Raw genomic sequence first — 27,479 nt, 5'->3', positions numbered from 1 at the left:
TCAAATTGTAGTTGAAAACCCTCCCAATTATAGTGAGGTGGTGGAAATTATAGTTAACCACCTCACTATGAGCAACAATCAACCAATTGCAAGCTAGAATCCCCCCCCCCCATTCGAAATACAACAACAATAAAAAACAAAGAAAAACAAAGAGAAAAGAAGACTAGAGAAAAATAAAATTAACCTAAGAGGGATGGAACATGGGAAGGAGAATAAAGAGAGGGAGAAGAAAAAAAATTATAGGGAGGGGAACATTTTTACCTGCTAGCCGACAAGGAGCGGTGGGAGTTTTTGCTGGTGAAAAGAGGAGCGGGCAGTGGGGGGAGATGATCGTGAGAGACAGAGAGAGAAAGGCGTGAGGGGGAAAGGGTCGTGGGGTTTAAGTGAGAAAGAGAGGCGGGGAGTTGGGTTATACTAATTTCCCTTTTTCCTCTTTTTAAAATTTTATTAATGTAACTTACTTGGGAGCGTGCCAGGTCCAGTGCAATTCTCTGTACTTCACTGTTTTGTGAAGTTGGTACCACTGTTAGCGCGCCAAACATTCGTGCAATGCGCTAGACCTAGCACACTCAGTCACGGTTTGTTTTCTTTCTTTTGAGCGATGCTTCCTTGCACTTTTTTTATACCTGCAACACTCACAAACATGTCATACACCCCAAAAATTAAAATCAAAATCAAAGAGAAAAATGAAAGAAATCATGAACTTTGGGTTGCCTCCCAACAAGCGCTTAATTTAACGTTGCGGCACGATGACTTATAACAAGACCATGGATTGCCTCCCAGGAAGCGCGCTTAACGTCACGGCACGATGCATGCTTTCAGGATTACACTTCGCTCACATATTGGGGCTCTTCCAAGTACATCACATCTTTCTCCCTTTTTTCTTCAATCATTCCAAGGTAGTGTTTTAACCTTTGCCCATTTACTTTAAACCTATTCGTTCCATCTTCAGAATCAATTTCTACTGCTCCATTTGGGAACACTTGCACAATTCTAAAAGGTCCTGATCATCTAGATTTCAGCTTACCCGGAAACAATCTTAATCTCGAGTTGTATACAACACTAGATCTTCGGGTTTGAAGTTCCAATCTAGAGTGTGCTTATCATGCATCATCTTCATCCTTTGTTTGTACAATCTTGCACTCTCGAATGCTTGGAACCGAAATTCGTCGAGTTCATATAACTCTGTAACTCTACTTGTGCCTGCGATTTCTATATCCAAATTCAATTGTCACAGTACCCATAAGGTTTTATGCTCAAGCTCCACTGGAAGATGGCATGCTTTTCCAAATACTAACTTGTACGGAGACATACCAATTGGAGTTTTAAATGCTGTGCGGTACGCCCATAATGCATCATCCAACTTCCTTGCCCAATCAGTCTGAGTCGCATTCATTGTCTTGGTCAGGACACTTTTGATTTCCCTGTTGGACATTTTCACTTGCCCGCTTGTTTGCGGGTGGTAAGGTATGGAAACCTTATGGCAAACTCCATACTTTTCTAATAGCCTTGTGAACGCTCTATTGCAAAAATGGGTTCCACCATCACTGATTATAGCTCTCGGAATGCCAAAACGTGTGAAAATATTTTTTCTTAGAAATCCTATCACTCCTTTGGCATCATTTGTTGGAAGAGCCACAACTTCAACCCATTTGGAGACATAGTCAACTACTACCAACATGTACTTGTTACCATACGAGCTGACAAATAGTCCCATAAAATCAATCCCCCACATGTCAAATACTTCCACCTCTTGAATTGTAGTCATTGGCATCTCATGACGGCGAGATATGTTGCCAGTTCTTTGGCACTCATCACAACTTTTCACCCAGGCATGGGCATCCTTGAATAGAGTCACCCAATACAAACCCGACTCCAACACCTTCGAAGATGTTCGAATTCCTTCAAAGTACCCACCATATGGTGAAGCGTGGCAAGCCTGCAAAATAGAAGATTGATCTTTCTTGGGGATACACCTCCGGATCATGTTATCTACACATATTTTAAAAAGTAAAGGTTCATCCGAGTAATAAGACCGACAATCACGCAAGAACTTTTTCTTTTGAATCGAAGAGAGTTCATAAGGTACAATACCTCTTGCCAAATAATTAGCAATATCAGCAACCAAGACGTCTCCTCTATTGCCACTACTGGTAATTGTTCATCCGGAAATGTCTCTGTTACATCTTCAACCTCTACTTTCTTTTCAGCTCCCTCTAACCTTGAAAGGTGATCTACCACTTGGTTCTCCGTTCCTTTCCTATCGCGGATTTTCAAATCCAATTCTTGTAGCAAAAGAACCCAATGTATCAAGCGTGGCTTTGACTCCTTCTTTGCTATCAAGTATCTAAGTGTTGCATGGTTAGTATAAACAATCACTTTTGAACCAATCAAATAATACCTGAATTTGTTGAATGCAAACACCACAACCAACATCTCTTTCTCAGTCACGGTATAATTGAGTTGTGCACCGCTTAGCGTTCTGCTTACATAGTAAATTGGGTGCACCATTTTATTCTTTCGCTGCCCCAGAACTGCTCCTATAGCATAGTCACTCGCATCACATATGAGCTCAAACAGTTGATCCCAGTCGGGTGCAACGATGATTGGTGCAGTCACCAGTCTCTTCTTCAGCTCCTCAAATGCTAACCTGCAATCATCAGACAACACAAAGGGGTGATCCTTTTCAAGCAGTTTACATAAGGGGTTAGCAATTTTAGAGAAATCCTTTATAAATCGCCTGTAAAAACCGGCGTGCCCAAGGAAGCTTCTTACTACCTTGACCAAAGTGGGCATTGGCAACTTCTCAATCACGTCAATCTTAGCATGGTCAACCTCAATACCCTTGCTTCACACTCAATGTCCCAAAACTATACCTTCTTGTACCATAAAATGGCAATTCTCTCAGTTCAGCACCAGGTTTGTCGCCACACACCTTTTCAACACTTTTCTCAAATTGTGAAGACAGTCTTCAAATGGATTACCCATCACTAAGAAATCATCCATAAAGACTTCCATAATATCTTCAACCATATCAGTGAAAATGGCTAACATACACCTCTGAAAGGTGGTCGGTGCATTGCATAGGCCAAACGATATCTCCAAAAGGCAAAGATGTCATACAGACAAGTAAATGATGTTTTCTCTCTATCCTCAAGGGCTATTATGATCTGATTGTACCCCGAATGTCCATCCAAAAAGCAGAAGTGAGACCTCCCAGCCAATCTATCCAACATTTGGTCAATGAATGGCAAGGGAAAGTGGTCTTTCTGAGTGGCAGTGTCAGTTTTCTATAATCCATGCAAATATGCTAACCCGTGACTGTACGAGTAAAGATCAACTCATTATTCTCATCTTGTACAACAGTCATACCACCTTTCTTCGAAACACATTAGACTGGGCTTACCCAGACGCTATCCGAGATCGGAAAAATGATGCCCGCATCCAGCCATTTAATCACTTCCTTCATGTTCGGGTTCAAACTTCTTTGATGTTCCCTAGAAGGTTTGTGCCCCTCTTCTAAGAGAATCTTGTTCATGCAAAAGGCCGGGCTGATACCCTTTATATCTTCCATGGTCCAATCAATAGCAGTCTTACATTCCTATAACACCTGTAAGAGTTATTCTACCTGCACAGCTAACAAACCAGATGAGATAATAATAGGAAAAATAGAGTTAGGCCCTAAGAAAGCATACATGAGGTGAGCTGGAAGCGGTTTCAGGCCTAACTGTGGTGGCTCCTCTATTGATGGCTTCGCAGGTGGTGTTTCTCTTTCTTTTAAGTATAGTGGTCGAACTAGGGTTCCCTTTTCCAGAACCCTTGACCTTCGAGAGCCATGACTCACTCTGTCAACTCTCACTACAACAAAAAGTATTTTTAACGACAATTATTTAGTGGCAATAAGATAATTGTCGATAATTAGTTTCTTATATCAAATTGTTAGCGGCTAATGTATATTAGACAGGAAAAGCTATATTTTTACTAGCAATTAAAAGAAATGGCCAGTAAAAGAACTTTTTAATCTTGCTTCCAAAAGTAAACTCTATGTTTTTCATTTCACTCTAACTTACTCCTCATGCCTCTTCCTTTTTCTTTTTATAGTGTTTCTCTTCTTTCTTCTCATTTAAAACATCTCAGAATTTCTAGACCTTTTGGAAATCAATGAATATTGAAGATAATAGCAGCAACCAAAAAGGAAGAAAAATGATGAACATCAACGTTACAACATTGACAAAGCCCGATTAACTAGTTATAGATCGAAACCCTCTGCCTTATCACTATCGTCGTCATCTCTATCACTGTCAGTTACCTCTCTGATTCTTTTACAAATTTTTCTACTTGTATTTGTCATTTGCTATCCACATCCTTATATAGATAGAATATTTTATGTATTCCATTTTGGTAGAAATTAACTGTTCTCAAATTTGATTTTTGTTTTTAGCTTTGCGTTTGTTTGATATTCGTTTTGTAATAATAGGTACTGGGTTTAATTCCTTCATTTGACTTTTACTATATTGCTTGTGATGGGATTTGATTATGAATCCTTTGAGTATTCTATATTATTTTAGGAGTTGCTGCTACGGGACAAAATTAAAAAACCTATTCAGTGTTTGATAAAAATGTCACAAAAAGATATGTTTACTTGGATAATATGATCAATGTGTATGATGTTTTACTAGGGAAAAATGACAATAACAACTATCAATGAGCAAGAATGAAGTTGAATTCAAGGATAAAAGGGTATAGGGTTTATGATTTCCCCAATTGTCGGATTAATTCCTGACATGTTAGCTATATTCTCGCCGCAATACTCTCTAAAGATGATGAGTTCTTATGTACTGAAATTATTTCTCGATCAATTAAGTTATTTACTAAAGTATTCTCTCGAACTACTCTAGCTGACAATTCGTACTCATAAATAACATGCCAAAGTTTCGTTATCTCTAATCCCGCTTTTAAATTCAAGTAATTAATCTCTTAACTTACTCGAAAGTGGCTTTGTTCAACAACAATCTAATCAAGTGTTCTCTCTCAAGCAACACAAGATAACTAGACACGATTAATCAAGGGCCCTTCAATTAACCACAAGAAACACATAGTTGAATAATTAAAGAGTAAAAACGGCTTAATTATATCAAAACACAATCAAAACTTCATCCAACAATTGGTTCCATCAACCCTAGATGATGGGTTTAGCCACTCATACTACTATGCAAGATTAAAAGATAGAAAGTCATAACGAATAATGGAAATAAAAAGAAGAAGGTGAAAAACTCATAGAAGAATTCTCCATCTTGCTCCTTGTGTGTTCTTGCCTCTCAAAATATTGTGTAACCCTTAAAAAATGGCTTGAAGTTGTATTTATACTGAATAGGGTTGATGTGGGGCGTCCTTGATTTCCCTTAATTAAAAAATAATACGCTGAGTCGCGTGCCAGAGTTGGTGCAACGCGCGACTTCTGGCACGCTCCCAGTTATTTCTTCTTTTCCTTTGTTCTTTCGTGTGCCAGGTCTTGTGCCAACCTCCATACTTCGCTGTTTTTTTATTTATTTTCTAAGTCATTTCGTGCCTACTTTCACGCAATGCACTAATTGTTGCACACTTCCAGCTCTTGCAACTATATCTTTTTGTATCAAATCATCTAATTCTTGCCAACTTCTATCCAAATTTACTCCTACACATGATAAACACATAATGAATATATTTCACGTTTATAGACATGTGATTTTCCACAACTCACATACAAAATGATATGAAACTATACTAGAAAATGTGCATTTTTAGTCATTTATCACCACATCAGCTCAAAATGTGATGCTTATTACACTTTTGACAAATATAAGAGAATTATAGGATTCCCGCAAAGTATCTGGGTAGACAACCCAATAGGGTAATTATATATTATCCCAAAAGAATTAGGAAACTTTGTTTACTAAGAATGACATGGATCACTGTTACTTCCGAACCTTTAAGATTTTGAGTACCTATTAGTAAGAAATAACATTAATCATAGAAATTATTTGACTAGATTATCCTTTGTATCTCATCAAATTACCCTCTATTTCTCCGTACACTTCTTATATCATGTAATGGATTAAGGGTATATCTGGAAAAAAAAATATTCAATGTCTTCTTAATTTTCAAATTAAGACTTTATTTTGGACCAAATTGAGTTGGCTAAAGATACTATTTTTTGGACCGAAAATAGTAATTTAGCTGTGAAGGTTTTGGGTCAATATCCCTCATAGATTCTTTGTTGGTGTTAGCTTCAAAGTTTTGAGGAAAGATTTTTTTCCCGACTTATTTAAGTTAAAGCAACTTTAGAGGAATACATGTATCTTAGCAGATTACTCCCTCCGGTTCATAATAAGTGATCAATTTGCTTTTAGCACGCCCATTAAAAAAATCCTAAATTCTATACAAAAATACCTACTATGAGTAAACTACCCCTAATTAAACATTTAATGTGATGAATAAGAAAACTTTTTAGGGATATATACATAGGGGTTATTTTGTAAAAATAAATTGAATTCTTTCTTGCTTACATAACCTGACACTTATTTTGAGCCAAAATGAAAAAGCAAATTGGTCACTTATTGTGAACCAGAGGGAGTAAGGTATTACTATTATATATTTTGCTTCTAGCTTTCTTATGTTAAATGGGAATGTAAAATGAAGATACCCAGCATTATACCCCGTTTGGCCAAGCTGTAAAAATCAGCTTATTTTGAGAAGTGTTTTTTTTCAAAAGTACTTTTCTCAAATGTACTTTTGGTGAGAAGCAGTTTGTGTTTGGCTAATTAGTTTGAAAAGCACTTCTGAGCAGCAATTAGTGTTTGACCAAGCTTTAAAAAACTGCTTCTAAGTGTATTTTTCTCAAAAGTGCTTCTCAAAAAAGTGCTCTTGGAGATAAGCTACTTTTTTCTACTTCTCCAAAACTGCTTCTGCTTCTCCTCAAAAACACTTTTTTTCCTTCCAAAAGCTTGGCCAAACACCTTAATTTTTGGCCAAAAGTGCTTTTGGCCCAAAAAAAACACTTTTGGCCAAAAAAAAGCTTGGCCAAACAGGCTATTAATGTGTGTATAAAACCAAAAGTTTCTAGCGTGGCCAAGCTTTTAAAATCAGTTTATTTTGAGAAGTGTTTTTCTCAAAAGTACTTTTAAAAAAAGTGTTTTTGGTGAGAAGTAGTTTGTGTTTGGCTAATTAATTTGAAAAAGACTTTTGAACAGTAATTAGTGTTTGACCAAACTTTTAAAAACTACTTCTAAGTATATTTTTATCAAAAATGCTTCTCAGAAAAGTGCTTCTGGAGAGAAGCTATTTTTTTCTGCTTTTCAAAAACTGCTTCTACTTCTCCTCAAAAACACTTTTTTTCCTTCCAAAAGCTTGGCCAAACACCTCAATTTTTGGCCAAAAGAACTTTTGGCCCCAAAAATAGCTTGGCCAAACAGGCTAGAAGCTGCAATATTTTATTATATTCAGCAAATGATGGTAGGATGTCCCTTGCTAGGCTGCCACTAGCTTTCTCTGAATTTGACACTGGACTTGTGCAAAAGTTTGACAACCCCATATATATCACTGGAAAGGGCTAATACCTCAAAAGTTTTTATATATGATGTTCTTGTGCAAAAGTAATTGGTCATACTGATTCTCCAAAGCTGGTCTGCACGAAGATAAACGTGCTAACATGAAATGCCGGTCATCTTTCATACAATAATATAATGGAGGTAATATAATTAAGCTAGCTACCACAACAATTTGTTAAATTATATGGTAAATAGTAATTCTGGAGAAGACACCTTGGCATATTCAATTATAGTGAGTATATCCTTTTACTTTTATTCGTTTTTAGTTTGATGGACGTAGATTTAAAAGAGAACAGGCAAAACAAGCAAAGCGCATCTGGTGTAGTGGTATCATAGTACCCTCCCACGGTACTGACCGGGGTTCGATTCCCCGGATGCGCAAGTGCTTGATGGTTGCTCTTTTAGTTCTGAAAATTTGATGATATATTTACATATAGTTATTACATCTAGCCATTGGATATTCTTTGGCGGGAGCACACCTCTTTACAGAGAAGAGTATCTCACTCAGCTTCTTATTTCTTTCACAAACAAGGTTGCAGCAACGTCTAGTAATGCTTGTTCGCAATGAGTTACATTTAGCTCCCAATAAGTAATTGATTGGGAGCCTCGTCCGTGTCTGTGCAAACTCTATCACACTGCCCTTGTTGTCTTTGTACCATCATATCCAAAATTCAACACCACATTCCTTGTGTCGTGTGTATTCTCAAATTAGAGCCCAGCTTCCATTGGAGAATATATATAGAGTCCGTGAGAGGCGACACAAGGATTTGAAGTTTATGAGTTTTGAATTTGCCACCCGACTCATAACTTATTTTAGTTACTGCATTCGCGATTAAATATTTATACATATTAAGTGAATTTCGAATACAAAATACAAATACATAGTCTAAGCAAACCTACTAGATTTATCCGAACCTGTATCTACCTCTCTAGCTCTGCCTAGACAAGTATGCGACACCCATGTTCTCCAAGCCATCCAATCCTTAGAACTACTAATTCGCCATTCATGATAAACCCATATCCATCTTTGGTTGCTCTGAAGATGATATGCATACTCTAGTAACATGCTGGACATGTAATTAGAAGCAGCTTCTGGGCCATGATACTTCTTGATTTCGATGATATCGAGATGCATAGCGCATGCCAAGTGAATTCACTCGTTAGTGATACAATTTTCTTAATCCTTTTCGTTTGGTTTCAAGAATTCCACCCTGTTTTTCTTTTCTTTCTTTTTTCTATTGGTTTTTCTTTTATGTTACAATCAAATAATTACAATCTTCTCTTAACGGCAGAGGTGTGCCTTATTCGATTTTTTTTTTTTTAAAAAAAAAAACAACAACTCAGTGTTAGCAGCAACGCTTTCTTTAGTTCATGTTTTCAGCTGGCATGACGGTTATGTTAGTTCCAGGATATATTTAAGCACCCATGATTTCCCGCACTACAGCAAGCCGGTTGAAGTGGTATAAAATGCCAACTGAACAGACGACTGATTCCTACGTTGTCAACTTGTCATAATTACTCCTTATCCTTTAGGCTTTTTCTTAAAGTTTCGACTTGGGACAAAGTTAAAACTACTAAAATCATAGTTAAATGTTTCACTGCAAAGTTTAATTTTAATCTCATATCTGAAAGAACACAAAAGTTCCAACTCTAAATTGATGAATGTCTCTATACATGTCTTCCAAGAATGAACGAGAGGAAGGTTCTTTCGCCGTCCTTAATTAATCAATTTAGAAAACGTCTTCCTCCTCATCTTAATCTATTTCTGATAGTCACTGTCAACAGGAAAATTATATGAGAAAACCCTGTGTATCCTATCACTTGTGATAACAGAAAACTTGTAAACTAGCAATCATCTACAGCTCGTCATGATCATCATCCTCGCTAGCACCTGATTCTCCTCCTGGTGCTCCACCAGACTTCTGATACACCGCAGTGATTATTGGGTTGCACACAGCTTCCACTTCTTTCAGCTTTTCCTCATAATCTTCCTTCTCAGCACTCTGGTTGTCGTCCAACCATTCAAGCGCTTCTTTTGTCGCGGTTTCAATCTTCTCTTTCTCATCAGACTCTAGCTTGTCTGCAAGCTTGTCCTTGTCATTTATTTGGTTCCTCATATTGTACACATATGTCTCCAGGCTGTTTCTGGCATCAATTCTTTCTTTTACTTTCTTATCCTCCTCTGCAAACTCCTCAGCCTCCTTGACCATACGCTCAATCTCTTCTTGACTCAAGCGACCTTTGTCGTTGGTGATTGTGATCTTCTCTGATTTTCCAGAGGCTTTGTCTTCAGCTTTGACGTTTAGAATACCATTTGCATCAACTTCAAATGTAACCTCGATTTGAGGAGTTCCTCTGTTGAAAACATATGAAAAAATTTAGTCAAGCAGGCAATAATATTATTTAAGTCAAGCAGGCAGAGCAGCTCATTGGACATCTCAACTAGGTGCAGTTAGACAAGTACCTTGGAGCTGGAGCTATTCCGGTTAAATCAAACTTCCCCAGCAGTCTGCAGTCCTTTGTGAGACTGCGTTCACCTTCAAAGACCTGAAGGTAAGAATTTTCATGTCAGAATAGTCCAGTCATAAGTCATCTCTCGAGACTTCCACAACACTTTGAGCTCACCAAAAAAATTAGTTCTGAGGAGATACCTGGATTGTCACTGTTGTCTGCTGATCCTGATAAGTGGTGAAGACTTGAGACTTTTTAGTAGGAATAACAGTGTTTCTTGGGATCAGCTTAGTCATCACTCCACCAACAGTTTCAATACCAAGAGTGAGTGGAGCCACATCCAGAAGAAGAATATCTGGTTAAATTCCAGAAGTCATTTGTCAGATATATGTTCTTCTCAAAAAACTCCATCAAAGGGATAAAGAAGAAGAAATACCTTTGGTTTCATCACCTCCCTCGCCACTCAAAATTCCTCCTTGTACGGCTGCACCATAAGCAACTGCTTCATCAGGGTTGACACCCTTGTTGGGCTCCTTGCCATCAAAATAATCCTTCAAAAGCTGTTGAACTTTTGGAATCCTGGTACTTCCACCAACAAGGACAATTTCATCAATCTGGGTTTTCTCCAGACCAGCATCATCCATAGCCTTCTTAACAGGTCCCATTGTCTTTCTGAATAAATCATTGTTTAGCTCCTCAAAACGTGCCCGAGTAAGTGGTTCAGAGAAATCCACACCATCGAAAAGAGATTCAATCTCAACCCTAACTTGGTGTTGACTGCTCAAAGCTCTCTTGGCACGCTCAGCTTCTCTTCTAAGCTTACCCAAGGCCCTGTTGTCCTTGCTGATATCCTTTCCGTGCTTCTTCTTAATCAATTTAATGAAGTACTCCATAATCCTCTGGTCAAAGTCCTCTCCTGCAATCAAGAAGCCATAAATGTGTTAAAAAGTGAATTGTGAACAAAGCTGATTTACACTGAGAGCTATTGAACTAGTTTACAACTTGAAATTCATCAACTAGCATAAATTTTCTCCAAGCTAGTTCAGATAATGAAAGGGAAAAAAAACAAAGAACTAGTGGAATTTTTAGTATCACATCAATAAATGGGGAAAATATAGAAACCTATCAACAAAAAGTACAGCAATTTATAGAGCTAAGAAAAAGGGTGCTGACCTCCCAGGTGAGTGTCTCCATTTGTGGAAAGAACTTCAAAAACACCATTATCAATGGTGAGGATGCTAACATCAAATGTACCACCACCAAGGTCAAAGACAAGGATGTTCTTTTCACCACCTTTCTTATCTAATCCATAGGCAATTGCTGCTGCAGTTGGTTCATTAATAATTCTGGCCACATTTAGTCCAGCGATTACACCTGCATCCTTAGTGGCTTGCCTCTGGGCATCGTTAAAGTATGCTGCAGGATTTAAAGGAGAGGATGCATAAGAATCTCGACAATCATATCACACAATAATTGGAGCAAGCACAATCCAGAGAAGGAACTTTCAATGTTACCTGGAACAGTGACAACTGCATCCTTGATTTTCTTTCCGAGGTAAGCTTCAGCTGTTTCCTTCATCTTGGTCAGGATCATTGCACTGATCTCCTCAGGACTGAAGATCTTGGTCTCCCCATCTTTAATCTTAACTTGGATATATGGTTTACCATCCTTGTTAACAATCTTGTACGGAACAAGTTTCATGTCCCTTTGTACTTCTTTGTCATCAAACCTATCAGATAGACAGGTTAGAGTCATTGCTATTATATCAAACAGACATTCAGATATAATATTCAACAAAACAGAAAATGCATTACTTTCTTCCAATAAGTCTTTTGACATCGAAGATGGTCCTCTCTGGGTTAACAGCGGCTAAATTCTTTGCTGCCTCACCAATCAGCCTCTCACCATCAGTGAAGGCAACCCATGAAGGGGTGATACGATTACCTTGGTCATTCGCTATAATTTCAACATGTCCATTCTTGTAAACACCAACACATGAGTAAGTTGTTCCAAGATCTATTCCAATAACTGTTCCCAACTTGGTAGCTTCTTCAGTGGCTATAGAAAATGCGAACAAGCACCCTGTAGAGAAACAAAACAACCTTGCTAGTCAATACATTGTAATGAGTTATGACTATGAACATCTATAATTATCACTTTTTTCCAGTTTAAGTGACTAAACTACACCCTTTCCCCAAACAAAAGAATATTCCAACGTTAGGACCAAATATAGCAATTTTTTTCTTAACGTCCTTCAGTGTCCCTTCATATCCAGGTGTCTCTTTCACATTTGTTTTTCAAAAATAGCATTGCTAGTCATTACAATTTTTAACACATACGACAAATTTCTGTAGTGCTCCCCAGAGAGGAAGCTGGAAAGCTGAGAATAATAGAAATATCTCATTTAAAAGAGGTTTAAGAATATATCAGAAGGCATTGGAGGATTATTTTTGCAATCACACTTCTAGTAGTATAACAGAGTGGCTCTTGTATATGCATTTAATCAAACATGATTGCCCACAAAAAGGAAAGGAATAGGAACTGAAAATTGAAACCCACTCAAACTTCATGATTTTTAACAATAAATGTATATAAGATGCCATTTCATTTTTTTTTTGATTAAATAATCAGGATGATCAGAAATCAAATGAATTAGGCATTCAGTCTCTTGCATCCAAGTGATTTCATACCACTACCCTCTGAACTAACAGAGAGGTAGTAGATCTGAAGATTGCAGAATATGATAGCAAAAACTGACTATAGTCTACACATCTAAAAGTAAATGACATTTAATCTATTAACCTAATTGTCGGACAATTGCAACTATCATTGCTAAACACGTTTTGAGCTGCTCAAAACTCATTCAAATTCGAATTTTGTCTATGAGATTTGCATCAACACAGAAAGGTAAAAAACAATTGAAGATAAGATTTGCATGCAAAACAATCGAAAAGCTTACCGAACAAGACGATCCCGAAGACGATCAAGGATGTGCGTCTATTCCACGCACCACCAGCCATTGCTCCACGATCTGAACACGTTCCACTTATCAACTTTCTTTAAACACAGGCTAACAACTCCTCCTTCGCCTCTCTTCTTCGTTCTCTATTCCGTACACAAACGGTTATGGACTCTTCAAATATCAACTAGAGATCCAGCATACATATATAAAGGGTTCGTCTTCCCTCGTGCCAAAAAAAAACATTTTTTGCTGAAGGCGTCATATCTGATGACGTGGACCAATCAGATGCAAGATAGGTGAGAGTGAGAGCCAATGAGCAGCTGCCACTTTGCTTTTAAACGAATTTGGAGCTAAAATGACGAGGAAAAAAGAAGTGTAAATAGACGGAGCATGTCATGGGAGATGACATGGACCAATCAGGAGAGGAGAGATGCCAATCAGCTTCTATTTTCTGTTGGAAAGATCTAAACCGTTGGTTTCACATATGGATTGGTCGGTGACATAGCAAGGGTTTTCAGGTAAACCACGTAAGCGCTTGGCAGTTGGCGCCTAAAGCCTTGCCTAACTAGAGTTTACTAGAAAAACTCATTCTTGTTATAAATATATTATATTATGGATGTTCATTTAGTACTCCATTGTAAATAAGTTTCCTGAAAAAGTTTATCCATATGGGACTCCACCGTAAATATGTTTATCTATTTAAGTACTCTATTGGAAATAAGCTTCGTGAAGAAGCTTATCACTTCGATACCCGGTTATGGATAAACATTACCCCCGGTAGAAGATTATCCATACCGGATATAATAATCTTATCCTTTCAATACCCAGTTATGGATAAACATTACCCCCGGTAGAAGATTATCCATATCGGGTATAATAAGCTTATCCTTTCAGTACACCGTTATGGATAAACATTGCTCTCAGTAGAAGATTATCCATATCTGGTATAGTAGCAGCTTACACAACAACTTCCTTTCTTCTATAAATAGAAGAGATTTCAGTTCATTATGTACATCAGTTTGAATTCGAATAATATAACAGTTTCTCTTTATACTTGTCTTTACTTTACAGTCTTTATTTTATAACACGTTATCAACACGAGACTTTGCCATCTCGAGCAAATATCTTGAAAGTATCTGAGGTAAGAACTTTCTTTTCCTAAATAATGTCAAATCTTTCTAAACTTGAATTTGTAGCCCTAGATATATCGGGCAAAAGCTACATGTCTTGGGTGCTTGATGCTGAAATTTATCTTGATGCGATGGGTCTGACAGACACCATCAAAGACAAAAATCAGGTATCAAACCAAGACCGTGCCAAAGTAATGATATTCCTACGCCATCACCTTGATGAGGGCCTGAAAATGGAATATCTTACTGTTAAAGATCCAGTCATACTGTGGAATAATTTGAAAGATAGATATGAGCACCTGAAGATGGTCGTTCTTCCACAGGCACGACATGATTGGACTCATCTAAGGCTACAAGAGTTTTTAAATCTATCAGTGAGTATAATTCTGCTATGTTCAGAATTATTTCCCAATTGAATTTATGTGGTGATAATATTACTAATCATGATATGTTGGAGAAAACTTTTACCACTTTTCATGCCTCGAATATGCTCATGCAGCAGCAATATCGAGTGATGGGATTTAAAAAGTATTCTGAACTTATCTCACATCTTCTTATAGCCGAGCAACATAATGGGCTATTAATGAAAAATCATGAAAGCCGACCTACTGGTCTTTGTCCATTCCCTGAAGTGAATGAGACGAACTTCCACCAGGCTAAACGTGGAAAAGGTCGTGGCCCCAATCGTGGTCATGGTCGTGGTCGGGAAAGAAACTCTAATCATGGTAATAATAATGCACCAAAGAACACTCCTCACCACTAGCAGTGGAAAATGAAGGAACAAAAGCATGAAGCGGTGCAAGCACCAAATGCAAAAAATACATGCTATAGATGTGGAGAAAAAGGGCACTGGTCACGTACATGTCGTACGCCAAAGCACCTGGTTGAGCTTTATTAAGCCTCCCTAAAAAAGACAGAGAAAAATGCTGAAGCAAATTTTATTTCTGAAGATAATTTAGACTTCATGCATTTGGATATAACTGATTACCTTGCACTCCCAGAAGGAGAAACAAGTCATGTAATTGGTGGTGAATCTATAGAAATGTAAATATTTTAATTTTTGTTGTTTGTAATAGATAGTATGGTTATGTAATTGTTGTACATAAAGAAAAAATTATGATTTGATAATGATGTTTACTATAATATATCTTATTTATGTCATTTTGAAGAATATGGATAATATTATTAGATCAACTTAAACTCTAGCAGAGTTTGCAAGAAATATACAACCACTAGTAGTAGTTATATTTCATATATCTCATTGTAATTAACCACCAGAAGTGGTATATGTCTATGATCACTAGAAGTGATAATTTAGGCTTTCTATGGTTACAATTGAAGATAAGCTACATAAATATTCTCTATATTAAATGCACGCCTCGATTTGCTCCTGAAGTAGTAAATATTTTAAAAGAGATTGAGGCATCACAATTTGATGTGATTAATGCGCATTCAGATAATTATGTTCGATTTCCTGAAGGATGAGAACTTTGGATAATATTAATCCATTCCCTGAAGTGAATGTGACAATATTAATAAATCGGGTAAATATGAATGCACTCTTGATGTGAATATATCACAATTCACCTTCAGAAGAGGTAATATAATTGAGAGAATATATACTCAATATTTCGTATTTTAAATTTGCTCCTGAAGAAGTAACACAATTGAAATTGCCTCCTGAAGTAGGAAAATATTATGAAGAAGAGTTTTCTTGTGCTTAAACAATTGTTTTACATTGTTTATTTGATTGTGATTTTCTCTCATGATACCAGAAGTGTATGAGAAATATTTGATAGTACAAAATGTATCAACAACTCCTGAAGAGCTAACTGTTTGCCTAAAGGATACATGACACCAGTAGTGCCCGATAAATATTAGATTGTGGATAATAAATGAAGGCTCTCGAAGAGCTTATATACAAATATGTCATTCATATTATATGATTATGGTCAAAACATATGTTGTAGTAAACCTGAAGTTTACTAATACAAATGACTATCATATTGAGACTACAAATGATTGGAAGATTGATAATCTTCATGTTTCCACAATCATAGGGGGTAAAATAATATGTATGTGAGAAGTTACCCGTCTTATTCTTTAATTTGTACTATATCATGTATCACAGTAAATCAGAAGTTTACTAAAGCAAAAGTTTATGCCATAGTAAACCAGAAGTTTACTAAGAGATAGCACATGACATGATAAACTCAAAGTTTTCATTTGCCATTTTTAAATGAGCTATTTGAGAATTCAGATAAGCATATACTAAAGAACTAGAAGATTCTTCAGGAATTATCATGTGTTGCTTGCTCTCATAATGAATTGATTATACCAGCTAAAGTTGGGACTAAGACCCCTGATTCTGAAATATATAAAAGGTGAATATGGGCTCGTTCACCTATCATGTGAACCACTTATAGGTGCATATATGAGATGGTTACATGTGTAATTATTGTCAACCTGCAGTTTGGCATTTGGAATTGCTTTTCTCGATTAAGAGCATAATTTTCAGATTATGAAATCAAGACAGTTCATCTTGATAATGCTGGTTTATATCCAAGCTGGTTTAGCATTGAATACCTCCTATTAATGGCTAAACCATTGCTTATGAGAACAAAGCTTCATGTGTTGGTCTAAGATTTTCTAAATTGCATATAGCAGCACTTGTATGCATCAGATCAACAATATATGATAAGTCCTCCCTTCACAATTGGTTTAGGATCAGAAACCAAATATTTTTACTATCTTTTGTTGTATGGTATATGATTAATTTCTCTACCATAATACACAAAGATATGTGTCCCAAAGATGATTGGGGATATATGTTAGTTTTTCTAACATTTGGGGATGGAATAAACAGTTGAAAAATATGCTATATGAATCGAATTATCATTAATATGATCCTCACTTAGAAGATAATTCAAGTCGAATGCCAGAAGCATTTGCTGATCCAAAATTAAATATCATATTTCAGCTACAAATGCTCCTATTAAAATTAAAGTCCCTGAAGGATAGAGTTTACTGTACGCATGAAGCGTGGTAGACCAATCGGTTCCAAAGGTAACAATCCTTGAAAAATAGTAGGAGCTAATGATCAAAATGATCATAATGAGGAGGAAATAAGCTCTAGAAGAGCCCACGACATAACATTTCATGAAACTCCCGAAAAAGTTCAGGTACCTGAAAATAAAGAAAGTGATGAGATCTCCACAAGTTATGTCGCTTCGGAACTGACACAAAATGATCGTCGACGATATATTTGATACAATATAGTGCACAATATTATAAAAGATTGTGAGGATCGGACCAGCAGTCCAGACACTTGAAGATGTCATACCATTTAGATACAAGTCTTAACCTATATGACTTATTTGGCTAAATATATATGAAGATCCTTGAAGGATTGAAAATGCCTGAAGCATATAATTCAAAGTCTTGAGAAATGTACTCGATCAAATTATAAAGATCTTTGTACGGTTTAAAGCAATCTGTGCGTGTGTGGTATAATCGCCTCAGTAAATATTTGCTGAAAGAAAGTTACATAAATTATGTTATTTGTCCATGTATTTTTATAAAAAAAATGTCATCAAAATTTGTTACACTTGCTGTTTATGTTGGTGACATAAATCTTATTGGAACTCCGGAAGAGCTCCAAGAGGGTCTTAAAAATACTTTTACATGGACAAAGTGTACCCATTAAGTACACCAATGAATATTCAATCACTTGAAGTGAATAAGGATCCGTTCCAACCTCTAGAAGAGGATGAGGAGCTCCTTGGTCCTGAAATACTCTATCTCGGTGTAGATGGTGCACTTATTTATCTTGCTAATGCTAACAAAAGTGGTGCAGATCGTATTGGTAATGCAGATGCAGGTTATTTATCCGATACCCATAAAGCTCGATTTCAAACCGGCAAGCAGGGAGTGCATATGATTGAGATCAGTGATTCATTCGAGAAACATGTGGGTTGGAATATGATAAAAGACCCACAATATTATACGGAGACAATGTTTCATGCATAGCACTATTAAAGGGAGGATTTATAAAAGGAGATAGAACGAAGAACATTTCACCAGAATTATTTTACATACATGATCTTCTGGAAAATTGTGACATTGATGTGCATCAAATTAGTTCAAGTGACAATTCAACAGATTGTCTTTACCAACATCAATTTTTGAGAATATGGTATACAAGATTGGAATGCGGAGACTCAAATATTTGAAATAAGGTTTTCTTCAGGGGGAGTAAAATGCGCGTTGTACTCTTTTTCCCTTACTAAGGTTTTTCCCACAGGGTTTTCCTTATAAGGTTTTTAATGAGGCAGTCAGCAATGCGTATTACTAAATATGTGTACTCTTTTTCCTTCACTAGGATTTTTCCCACGTGATTTTTCCTAGTAAGGTTTTAATGAGGCACATTATCTTTTAATGAACAACCAAGGGAGAGTGTTATAAATATATTATATTATGGATGTTCATTTAGTACTCCGTTGTTGTAAATAAGCTTCCTGAAGAAGCTTATCCATATGGGACTCCACCGTAAATATGTTTATCTATTTAAGTACTCGATTGGAAATAAGCTTCCTGAAGAAGCTTATCACTTCGATACCCGGTTATGGATAAACATTACCCCTGGTAGAAGATTATCCATATCGGGTATAATAAGCTTATCCTTTCAGTACCCAGTTATGGATAAACATTACCTCCGGTAGAAGATTATCCATATCAGGTATAATAAGCTTATCCTTTCAGTACCCATTTATGGATAAACATTACCCCCGGTAGAAGATTATCCATATCAAGTATAATAAGCTTATCCTTTCAGTACTCCGTTATGGATAAACATTGCTCTCAGTAGAAGATTGTCCATATCTAGTATAGTAGCAGCTTACACATCAACTTCCTTTCTTCTATAAATAGAAGAGATTTCAGTTCATTATGTACATTAGTTTGAATTCGAATAATATAACAGTTTCTCTCTATACTTGTCTTTACTTTACGGTTTTTATTTTATAACAATTCTTTCTTTTGCCAGTTTTTTTTTTTTTAAAAAAATACTCAAAAATTTCTATTTCTAAGATCAAACGCCCTTGTGTATAATATGTTTCATTTATCTTGGAAAGAGGTCCAAATTTATTCCTAAATTATCAAACTTTCGCTTAATCTCTATTTATATCTGTCTATCTCTCGGATATGTCCTTAGCAAAATATCGTTCACTTTTTTTACCTTTTAAAAGTAATATTTACATTAGACAAAATTGTAATTTAATTATTTTGCTAATTTTGGGATTGTAAATCAGCTAAAATTTTGATTATTAAATCTTTTCTTATTTCAATTGCCCTAATATTTATAAATTTAAAAGCAAATATATTTCTACTTATAAATATGGTAATATATATTTCGTATGCAAAATCGGATATGCATAGTCTAGGCATGCAGTTTTAAATGCTTATTAAGATATTCAATTCAATCTCACGGTGTGAGATAATACTGAGTATGTTATTGTTATATGATATTAAATTCAAAGTTTGTTATTAAACTAACAGCTTGTTTGGATGGTTGCAGGGGCGGCCTAACATTATTGGTGGGCTAAAGCAAAATTTCGATGAGGGGCCCTAATTTGTTACAAAATAAATTTGTATATTTTTGTTTGAAATCTATTTTTTTAACCTTTTTAAATGATAATATAGCTAATCCGATCCATTTAGATTCTCCTAATACATTATTGATCCTAATGCAAAATTGCTATAGGTAACAAAAATTAATTCTTGTTATCTTATTGAGTATACAGATTGGAGTATTATCTTCTACTTGTAATATTTCCTTTAACGTCGGCTCTCACCCTCCAAGAACTACCCACCTTGCTCTTGGGGTAACTCGAACTCACAACCTCTTGGTTGGAAGTGGAGGGTGCTCACCACTAAAGCAACCCACTCTTGTCAAAAATAAAAGATATCTTTATACCCTTTAAATAAAAAATTAAATTTTACCCACTAAATAAAAAAATCAAAAATATATTTATACCCTTTAAATTATTAAAATCTCAACTATCAAGGCTAGTCACAAATTAAAATTTTCTTTTCCTTTATGTATTAAGTTATTTACTTTTTAACATTAAGATACTCAAATTTTATATAAAAAAATTAAAATTACTACCAAGGGAAAGTGGGGCCCCCAAATTTTGGGGACCCTAAGCCATTGTTTGTGCTGCCTTACCCTTGAGCCGCCTATGGATGGTTGTTACCCATTGTATCGTATCGTATTCTTACTTTAAATACAATATTTGTTTTGATTGTTACTTAAATTTTATTGTATCGTATCGTTAAATCCGTCGTTACATAACGACGAAATGTGCAATTTTATATAACGATCGATTTGGTGTGGTTGTGTCGGTACCTTATATTTTTCTCTCAATCTCACCCTTTATTATTATTAAATTATTTTATTTTATCATTTACCCTACCTTTTTATATAGTAATTTTACCTTGTATCATATTTTTTCTTTATAATATTTGCAAGTTTAAAACTTCATATTGCTGGTGCGTGATATCATGAAACGAAGACAAACGACACAATCTATCCAAACATTATATTTATCAAACGATACAGTACAATACAATACAATACAGTACAATACGATACATTATGAACGATGCGTAACAACCATCCAAACAAGCTGTAATTAGCTTTCCATACGATAGTTAACAAAAGTATCTATTTGTTTGATTTTGGACGTCTTTAATCAGTAGCAATACACTTTTCCTCGAGAATTTAAGTCTTTCCCTAATATTTATGAGTTTTAAATTAATTAAATATTATGCATTACATACTTTCTTATTTGAACTATATGTAAAATCATTATATTAAATATATTGTGCAACCTATTTTCTTAATTCAATTTTGTAATAAAACTGTTTTGTAAAAGATAAACAATACTAAAATTGAAAAATATCCACTGATAATAAGTAAAAGATAGCTATTACTCATTGTAGATTTGAATTCTTCTATCTCCTAAGATTATAACCAATTAATATATTATATTAGTAAAGATAAAAAAAAAAAATAGGGAGATTAAGTATTTATATTACTTTCCTAATATTTTGGACTCTAAAAATAATTAATTTTTTACATATTGAAATCTTTCCTTATTTAATAGGTAGGAAAACCTAATATTTAGTACTTTAAATTAATTATGTTTTTACCTTGTACAACTACAAGGTAAAAATATCATTAAGTAGTATATAAAACCTAACCTACGACTTTTTTGACTTTCTTTTACCATTTTATTACTCGCTTTTATTACATACTTTTAACTATAAAGGGATAATACATAATTACCCTATTGAGGTTGTAGCATATTACCTAATGCACCATATAATTTTGTGGGAGGCCTATGACTTTTATTTTTATTTTTAGTGAAATTATTACTTCATTTTGAGCTTATGTGACACTTGTTGTGTGATGTACTTGGTGCCTATGCATGAAAAGCACCAGAATGGCATTTTTTTCTTTTTGTCCTTTTCTTTCTCTCTTGTTTTCTTTTCCCTATTAATTTATACCATTTAACCATCTTCATACATCTCTATGCAAATTCCACCAAATTCCTTTCCTTTTCTTTGCCTTTTCAATTTTGTCTTGTTTGCTCTGTACCTTTTGCTTCAAGAATTATTTGAATTTTTTTTGGTCACACGAATTTATCGACGAGATTGGAGTCACCAAATCAATTGTTGTCTTTGGAGTATATATAGATTTTCTGGGCCTTCAACTTCTTGGTAAATTTCATGGCCTCTTTCTGGATTTCCTTTGCCAATTGCTTGGAGATTTAGAATGAAAGCTTATACGTAAAGATTAAATAAATACGAATATATATAAAGAAGAAAAGAAGAAAAAAGAACTATTATTTTCGTTTTCACATGCTTAAGGGTTTTGAGGATACTGGGCTTTAGATAAGAGGTGATTGAAAAATAACGGAACAGTAGCGTTAATGGTGGTAATTTTTTTTTCACGACCATAATTTCTCTCCACAGAATGTTGTGACGGCACCTAGTCTCTAAGACTAGGTAAGCCTAACAAACATGCCGAAGTGACTGAAACAATAATTAAAAATCTCAAAAACCCAACAACATATATAAAGAAAAATCTTCACAGCTCAATGTATATACAATAGCCCAAAGCCCGACATAATACAAGTCACAAGCTCTATGACAATATCCAAACTATTCCTATACAACTGTATCTAGTAAAAGAGGGAAAAAATATAAAAATGGATAGAAGGGGATTCTGAGGCTTGCGGACGCCGGCAAGTGTACCTTGAAGTCTCCAATTGCGAACTCAGATCACTAGTACCAGGACTGATTGGAGGTACCTGGATCTGCACAAAAAGATATACAAAAGTGTAGTATGAGTACACCACAACGGTACCTAGTAAGTGCCAAGTTTAACCTCGATTGAGTAGTGACGAGGTCAGGTCAGGGACATACTGTACAAGAGTATGATAGTGTAGCAATGATAATAATGAAATTTAAACAACAGATAGCATGTAAAGGCTAGCTACACGGAGCTAAAACAAATAGAGCAATATGGAGAAAAATAACAAATAATATGCAAAGAAAACAAACAACCAAAGTCAAATACAACAAATAGAGAAAAGATCAACAAGGGCCACTATCGAGGTACCGCCTCGTAGTTCCAAATCACAAGAATAACTCACAATATTTCCTTATATCATCGCGGGAGCCTTTGCATTTAATTTTAAAAAATTATTTTCCCGAAATAACATTCCGCGTTTTAGCCCATCTTATCATTAGGGCTGCTTATCGGGCGGATTGGACGGTTGTTTACTCTTAATGGTTTGGCTTATCAGTTATCGACTTTTAAATGTATTAATCCGCTGGTCACTGATAAGATATCGGACGGATTGATATCGGTTTAGCTCTTATCAGGCGGTTTATTGGCCTAATTCAATCAAATAAAATAAAATTTAGTCTCTGTATGTTTAAATAGGTGGTTGACGTACTAAGAGGGACGAAGCAAAAGAGACACACCTTGACCTTAGTCCATGTGAACGATTTTCAATTGGCCGTTGTTAAAATAAATGTTCGTCATGCTTAGAATTCTAGGATGCGTTAAAACCCAAGCAAAGTTGATGAAGCAGTGGTGTAACTGGTGTTGTAATCTTGTTTCAGACAACAAATTCTGTCTTTTATCACAGTTAGATGACTCCTTTTATTTGGCTTTCTTTTATTCTAATTCACTTTGATAGAGTACTAGAGGAAGAAGGGTTTTTTGATTATTTAATATATATATATGGATAAAATAAATTTTATATGTTATATATATACTTAACGGGTTAACGGATTATCCGTTAAGAAAATTGAATAATTCGCCCCCAAACCGATAAGCCGTTAATAAAAAAATTTCAATCCTTTTTCCGTCCGGTAAACCGTTAACCTGATACCAATAAGCCATTAAGCTTCGGTTTCGGTTCGATTTTGAACACCCCTACTTATCATACCACATGGCTTCTAGTAGTTATCCTACTAGCCACACGTATCAAGCCCACCTTATCTCATCGTATGTGTTTCAATCCCCAAATCTTATACTATCGCATGCGTATCAATATCACAACATATCACACATCGCACCTCAGTGCCCAATATCACTATTGATACCCAGTTTTGCCCTCACATTTTATAAATATCATGTATACTCAAAACAAAATTTTTGCGTTATTACCCAATTTATAGGGGTCATATAAGTATTTTCTATAATTTTTCATAACTTTTAAAGCTTTAAAATTAATTTTTCTTGCATTTAAATTATTTGAATGTGGTTTAATTACCCCTTCAAATTATTTTGTGATGACTTAATCATCCAAATTTATTATTTGCATTCATATATATTTTTCATAATATTTTACTTTATTTCATATCATTATGTTTGTATTTTTAAGCTATTTACATAATTTTGCAATAATAGCCTATATTCTATGCATAATTATATTTTATTACATTATTTGTGCTAAAATAGTATTTTTATAGTTTTATAATGCCAAGATAGTATTCTAAATCTTTTTACTACATAAGTTACGTTTTTATTATCTATTAATTTCTTTTATAAATTATTTTAAAATAATTTCGCATATTTAATTTATAGCCCCATCATAGGACTAATTTCGTACCAAATTTGGCCCAAATCATTAGCCCAACACACCAGCCCAAACCAAACAACCCTCTATAAATAATTCGGTCGCGACTCGTTTAAATGACCTGCCCCGCTTCTCTTTGATCCTGGTCGTTGATGTCAAATGATCAACTGTCACGACCCAGATTTTTCATCCTCGGAAGTCATGATGACGCCTACTAATGTGAGCTAGGCAAGCCGACTATTGAACAAATTACCTTTTTACCCATTTTAATCATTTACAAGAAATTATGAGCAATAACTTAAAGACAGTGGAATTTATATCAAGCGGAAGAAAAATAATAAAATTACTGAGTATAACCAATACAACTGTTTAAACAAGACTAAATAAGGTTGAAAGAAATAAATACAACACTGCCTCTCGAAATACATGAAAGAAACAGGAATAGTAGATAGAAGGGGACGTCAAGGCCTGCGGACACCTGCAAGACTACCTCGGATCGCTTGATGAACCAGAAACAACAATCTCACTACGGTCCGAAGTCTACAACACTGGGGTCTACACAAAAAGTATAGAGTGTAGTATCAACACAACTGACCCCATGTGCTGGTAAGTGCCTAGCCTAACCTCGGCAAAGTAGTGACGAGGCTAGGACCAGACTACCAAATAAACCTGTGCAGTTTAATTATATACAGCGGAAAAGAAGAACAATAATATACAGTCAATTATGGGAGGGGGAACATGTTGCAGGGAAACATCGAATAATAACAGAAGAATAACAAATAAATATGAGGATCACCATAGTTCAATTGAAAATAGAAAGGGGAAATCATGCTGCGGGGTACAACAAGTATCAACAGGAAACCAGCAAGTAAATGTAGAGAAACCGTAACTCAGTTATCAATAAAAATCAGGAAATCAAAGACAGGTGCACGGCATCACCCTTCGTGCTTTAACACTCTCTCACCAAAACAATACACGGCATCACCCTTCGTGCTTTAACACTCTCTCACCAAACAATACACGACATCACCCTTTGTGTTTTACACTCTTCCTCACCCAAGCAACAAATTATAAGGCAAATAGGGTAAGGGAATCTATAACATCAAAATAAAATCAAGTAACAACAGAAAATCAGTAAGTAAACGTAAAGGACAACATAACTCAATTATCAGCAAGAATCAGGAAAATCAAGGACAAGTGCACGGCATCACCCTTCGTGCTTTTACTCTCGTCCTCACCATAAGAATCAACATAAACTACACAACATCACCCTTCATGCTTTTACTCTCATCCTCACCATAAAATCAATATAATAGGCACGGAATGGTACATCGTGCGGCGTGGCATCACCCTTCGTGCTTTACACTTTTTCCTCACAAATCATACACGGCATCACCCTTCGTGCTTTAACACTCTTCCTCACCCAAACAACAATCACAAGAAATAAGGGCAAGGAAATAAATGAAATCACAATAAAATCCCGGCAAGGGAACACTAGTACAACAATCAAATCCCGGCAAGGGAAACAATATTAAAACAATAACATCCCGGCAAGGGAGACATATCATGATTCTCTCTCTCCTTTCTTCTTTCACATTTACTTCACAACTCAATTCACAACTTGAGCCAACGCTCTATAATGTTCAACAATTCTATTCTTAACTTGAGCCAATGCTCTACAATGTTCAACAATTCAATTCTCAACTTGAGCCAATGCTCTACAATGTTCAACAATTAAATTCTCAACTTGAGCCAATGCTCTACCATGTTCAACAATTAAATTCTCAACTTGAGCCAACGCTCTACCACGTTTAACAATTAAATTCTCAACTTGAGCCAACGCTCTACCATGTTCAATTAATAATAATACTTCCACAAGTCATATTCCTCAATAGAAATTATCATATAGAGCATGAACAATACGAAACGGAGTCACATTAATCATAGTATAAGACTCACGGGCATGCTTGACACTAACGTATAGATACTCGTCACCATGCCTATACGTCGTACTCAACAAATAACACATAGCAAATAGGACACAACTCCTAATTCCTCAAGCTAAGGTTAGACCAAACACTTACCTCAATGCCACGAACATGATTCAAGCCTCTACTATCGCTTTACCTCTTGATTCCACCACCAATTCGCTCGTATCTAGACACAAGTTACTTAATTACATCAATAAATGCTAAATGAATCAATTCTAATGCATGAAAATGAGTTTTTCAAAGTTTTACCCAAAAAGTCAAAAATCCCCCAGGCCCATATGGCCAAAACCCAATCACCCATTCCCCCACGAACTCAAATATATAATTTGTTTGAAATCGAACCTCAAATGGAGGTCCAAATTACCAATTTTTGAAAAACCTAGGTTCTACCCAAAACACTCAATTTCTCCCATGAAAATCATTAATTTTGAGTTGAAATCATGTGAAAAGATGTTAATGATTGAAGAAAACGAGTTAGAATTGACTTACAATCGATTTGGAAGAAGAGTTGTCTTTGAAAAATCACCCAAGAGTGTTTTGGTTTTGAAAGAGTGTTAAAAATGAAAGATTTTTGGCTAAGTTATAAAATTGCAGGTTGCAGATATGGGTATTGCGACCAGGGTTCGCAATTGCGAACCCAGACTTCTGCTAAGTTCGCATTTGTGACTGAAGTCTCGCATTTGTGACCAAGGGGAATTCCCGGCAGTTGTCGCATTTGCGAAGAAGGCAGCCCAGACCACATCTTGATTTGCGACACATTGCTCGCATTTGTGAGATGCGAAGCCTGCAAGCCTGTAGCATACCGGCAATTCCCTAAGTTAAAATTTCACTCCGTGGCCTATCCAAAACTCACCCGAGCCCTCAGGGCTCCAAACCAAACATGCACACCAACCTAAAAACATCATACGGACTCGCTCGTTCATTCAAATCGCTAAAATACCATCAACAACTATAAATTTAGCATCAAAATCATGGAATTTCCCAAGTACTTTAAATTTTCCATTTTTATCAAAAATGATCCGATTCACATCGTTTCAAGTCCGTTTCTTACCAAACTTCACAGACTTATCTTAAATCACATATAAGACCTGTACCGGGCGCCGGAACCAAAATACGAGCCCGATACCATCAAGTTTTAAACACTTTTCATTTCCAAAACTCATAAACAATTTTAGAAAATAATATTTCTTTAAAAATTCATT

At 35.6% G+C, this 27,479-nt stretch overlaps 1 protein-coding gene and 1 non-coding gene across 2 annotated transcripts; one reads left to right on the top strand and one right to left on the bottom strand.

Moving 5' to 3' along the window:
• Positions 1 to 7,896: 7,896 nt before the first annotated feature.
• Positions 7,897 to 7,967, top strand: TRNAG-CCC (transfer RNA glycine (anticodon CCC)). Its single transcript has one exon. It is a non-coding gene; the product is annotated as a tRNA-Gly (tRNA).
• A 1,212-nt stretch (positions 7,968 to 9,179) lies between these two features.
• On the bottom strand, positions 9,180 to 13,181 carry LOC104236508 (luminal-binding protein 4). The gene is made up of 8 exons (XM_009790434.2): positions 12,997 to 13,181; positions 11,852 to 12,119; positions 11,552 to 11,766; positions 11,211 to 11,453; positions 10,474 to 10,953; positions 10,238 to 10,392; positions 10,051 to 10,133; positions 9,180 to 9,941 (listed from the first exon to the last, which is right to left on the bottom strand). The coding sequence occupies exons 1-8, from the start codon at positions 13,055 to 13,057 to the stop codon at positions 9,443 to 9,445; spliced, it is 2,004 nt and encodes a 667-aa protein (XP_009788736.1). The 5' UTR covers positions 13,058 to 13,181; the 3' UTR covers positions 9,180 to 9,442.
• Positions 13,182 to 27,479: the final 14,298 nt, after the last annotated feature.

The sequence above is a fragment of the Nicotiana sylvestris genome, chromosome 6 (genome assembly GCF_000393655.2).
Source record: "Nicotiana sylvestris chromosome 6, ASM39365v2, whole genome shotgun sequence".
In the NCBI taxonomy this organism is placed as follows: domain Eukaryota; kingdom Viridiplantae; phylum Streptophyta; class Magnoliopsida; order Solanales; family Solanaceae; genus Nicotiana; species Nicotiana sylvestris.
Note: the sequence above shows the minus strand (reverse complement) of the source record. Positions and strands in the feature narration are given on the sequence as shown.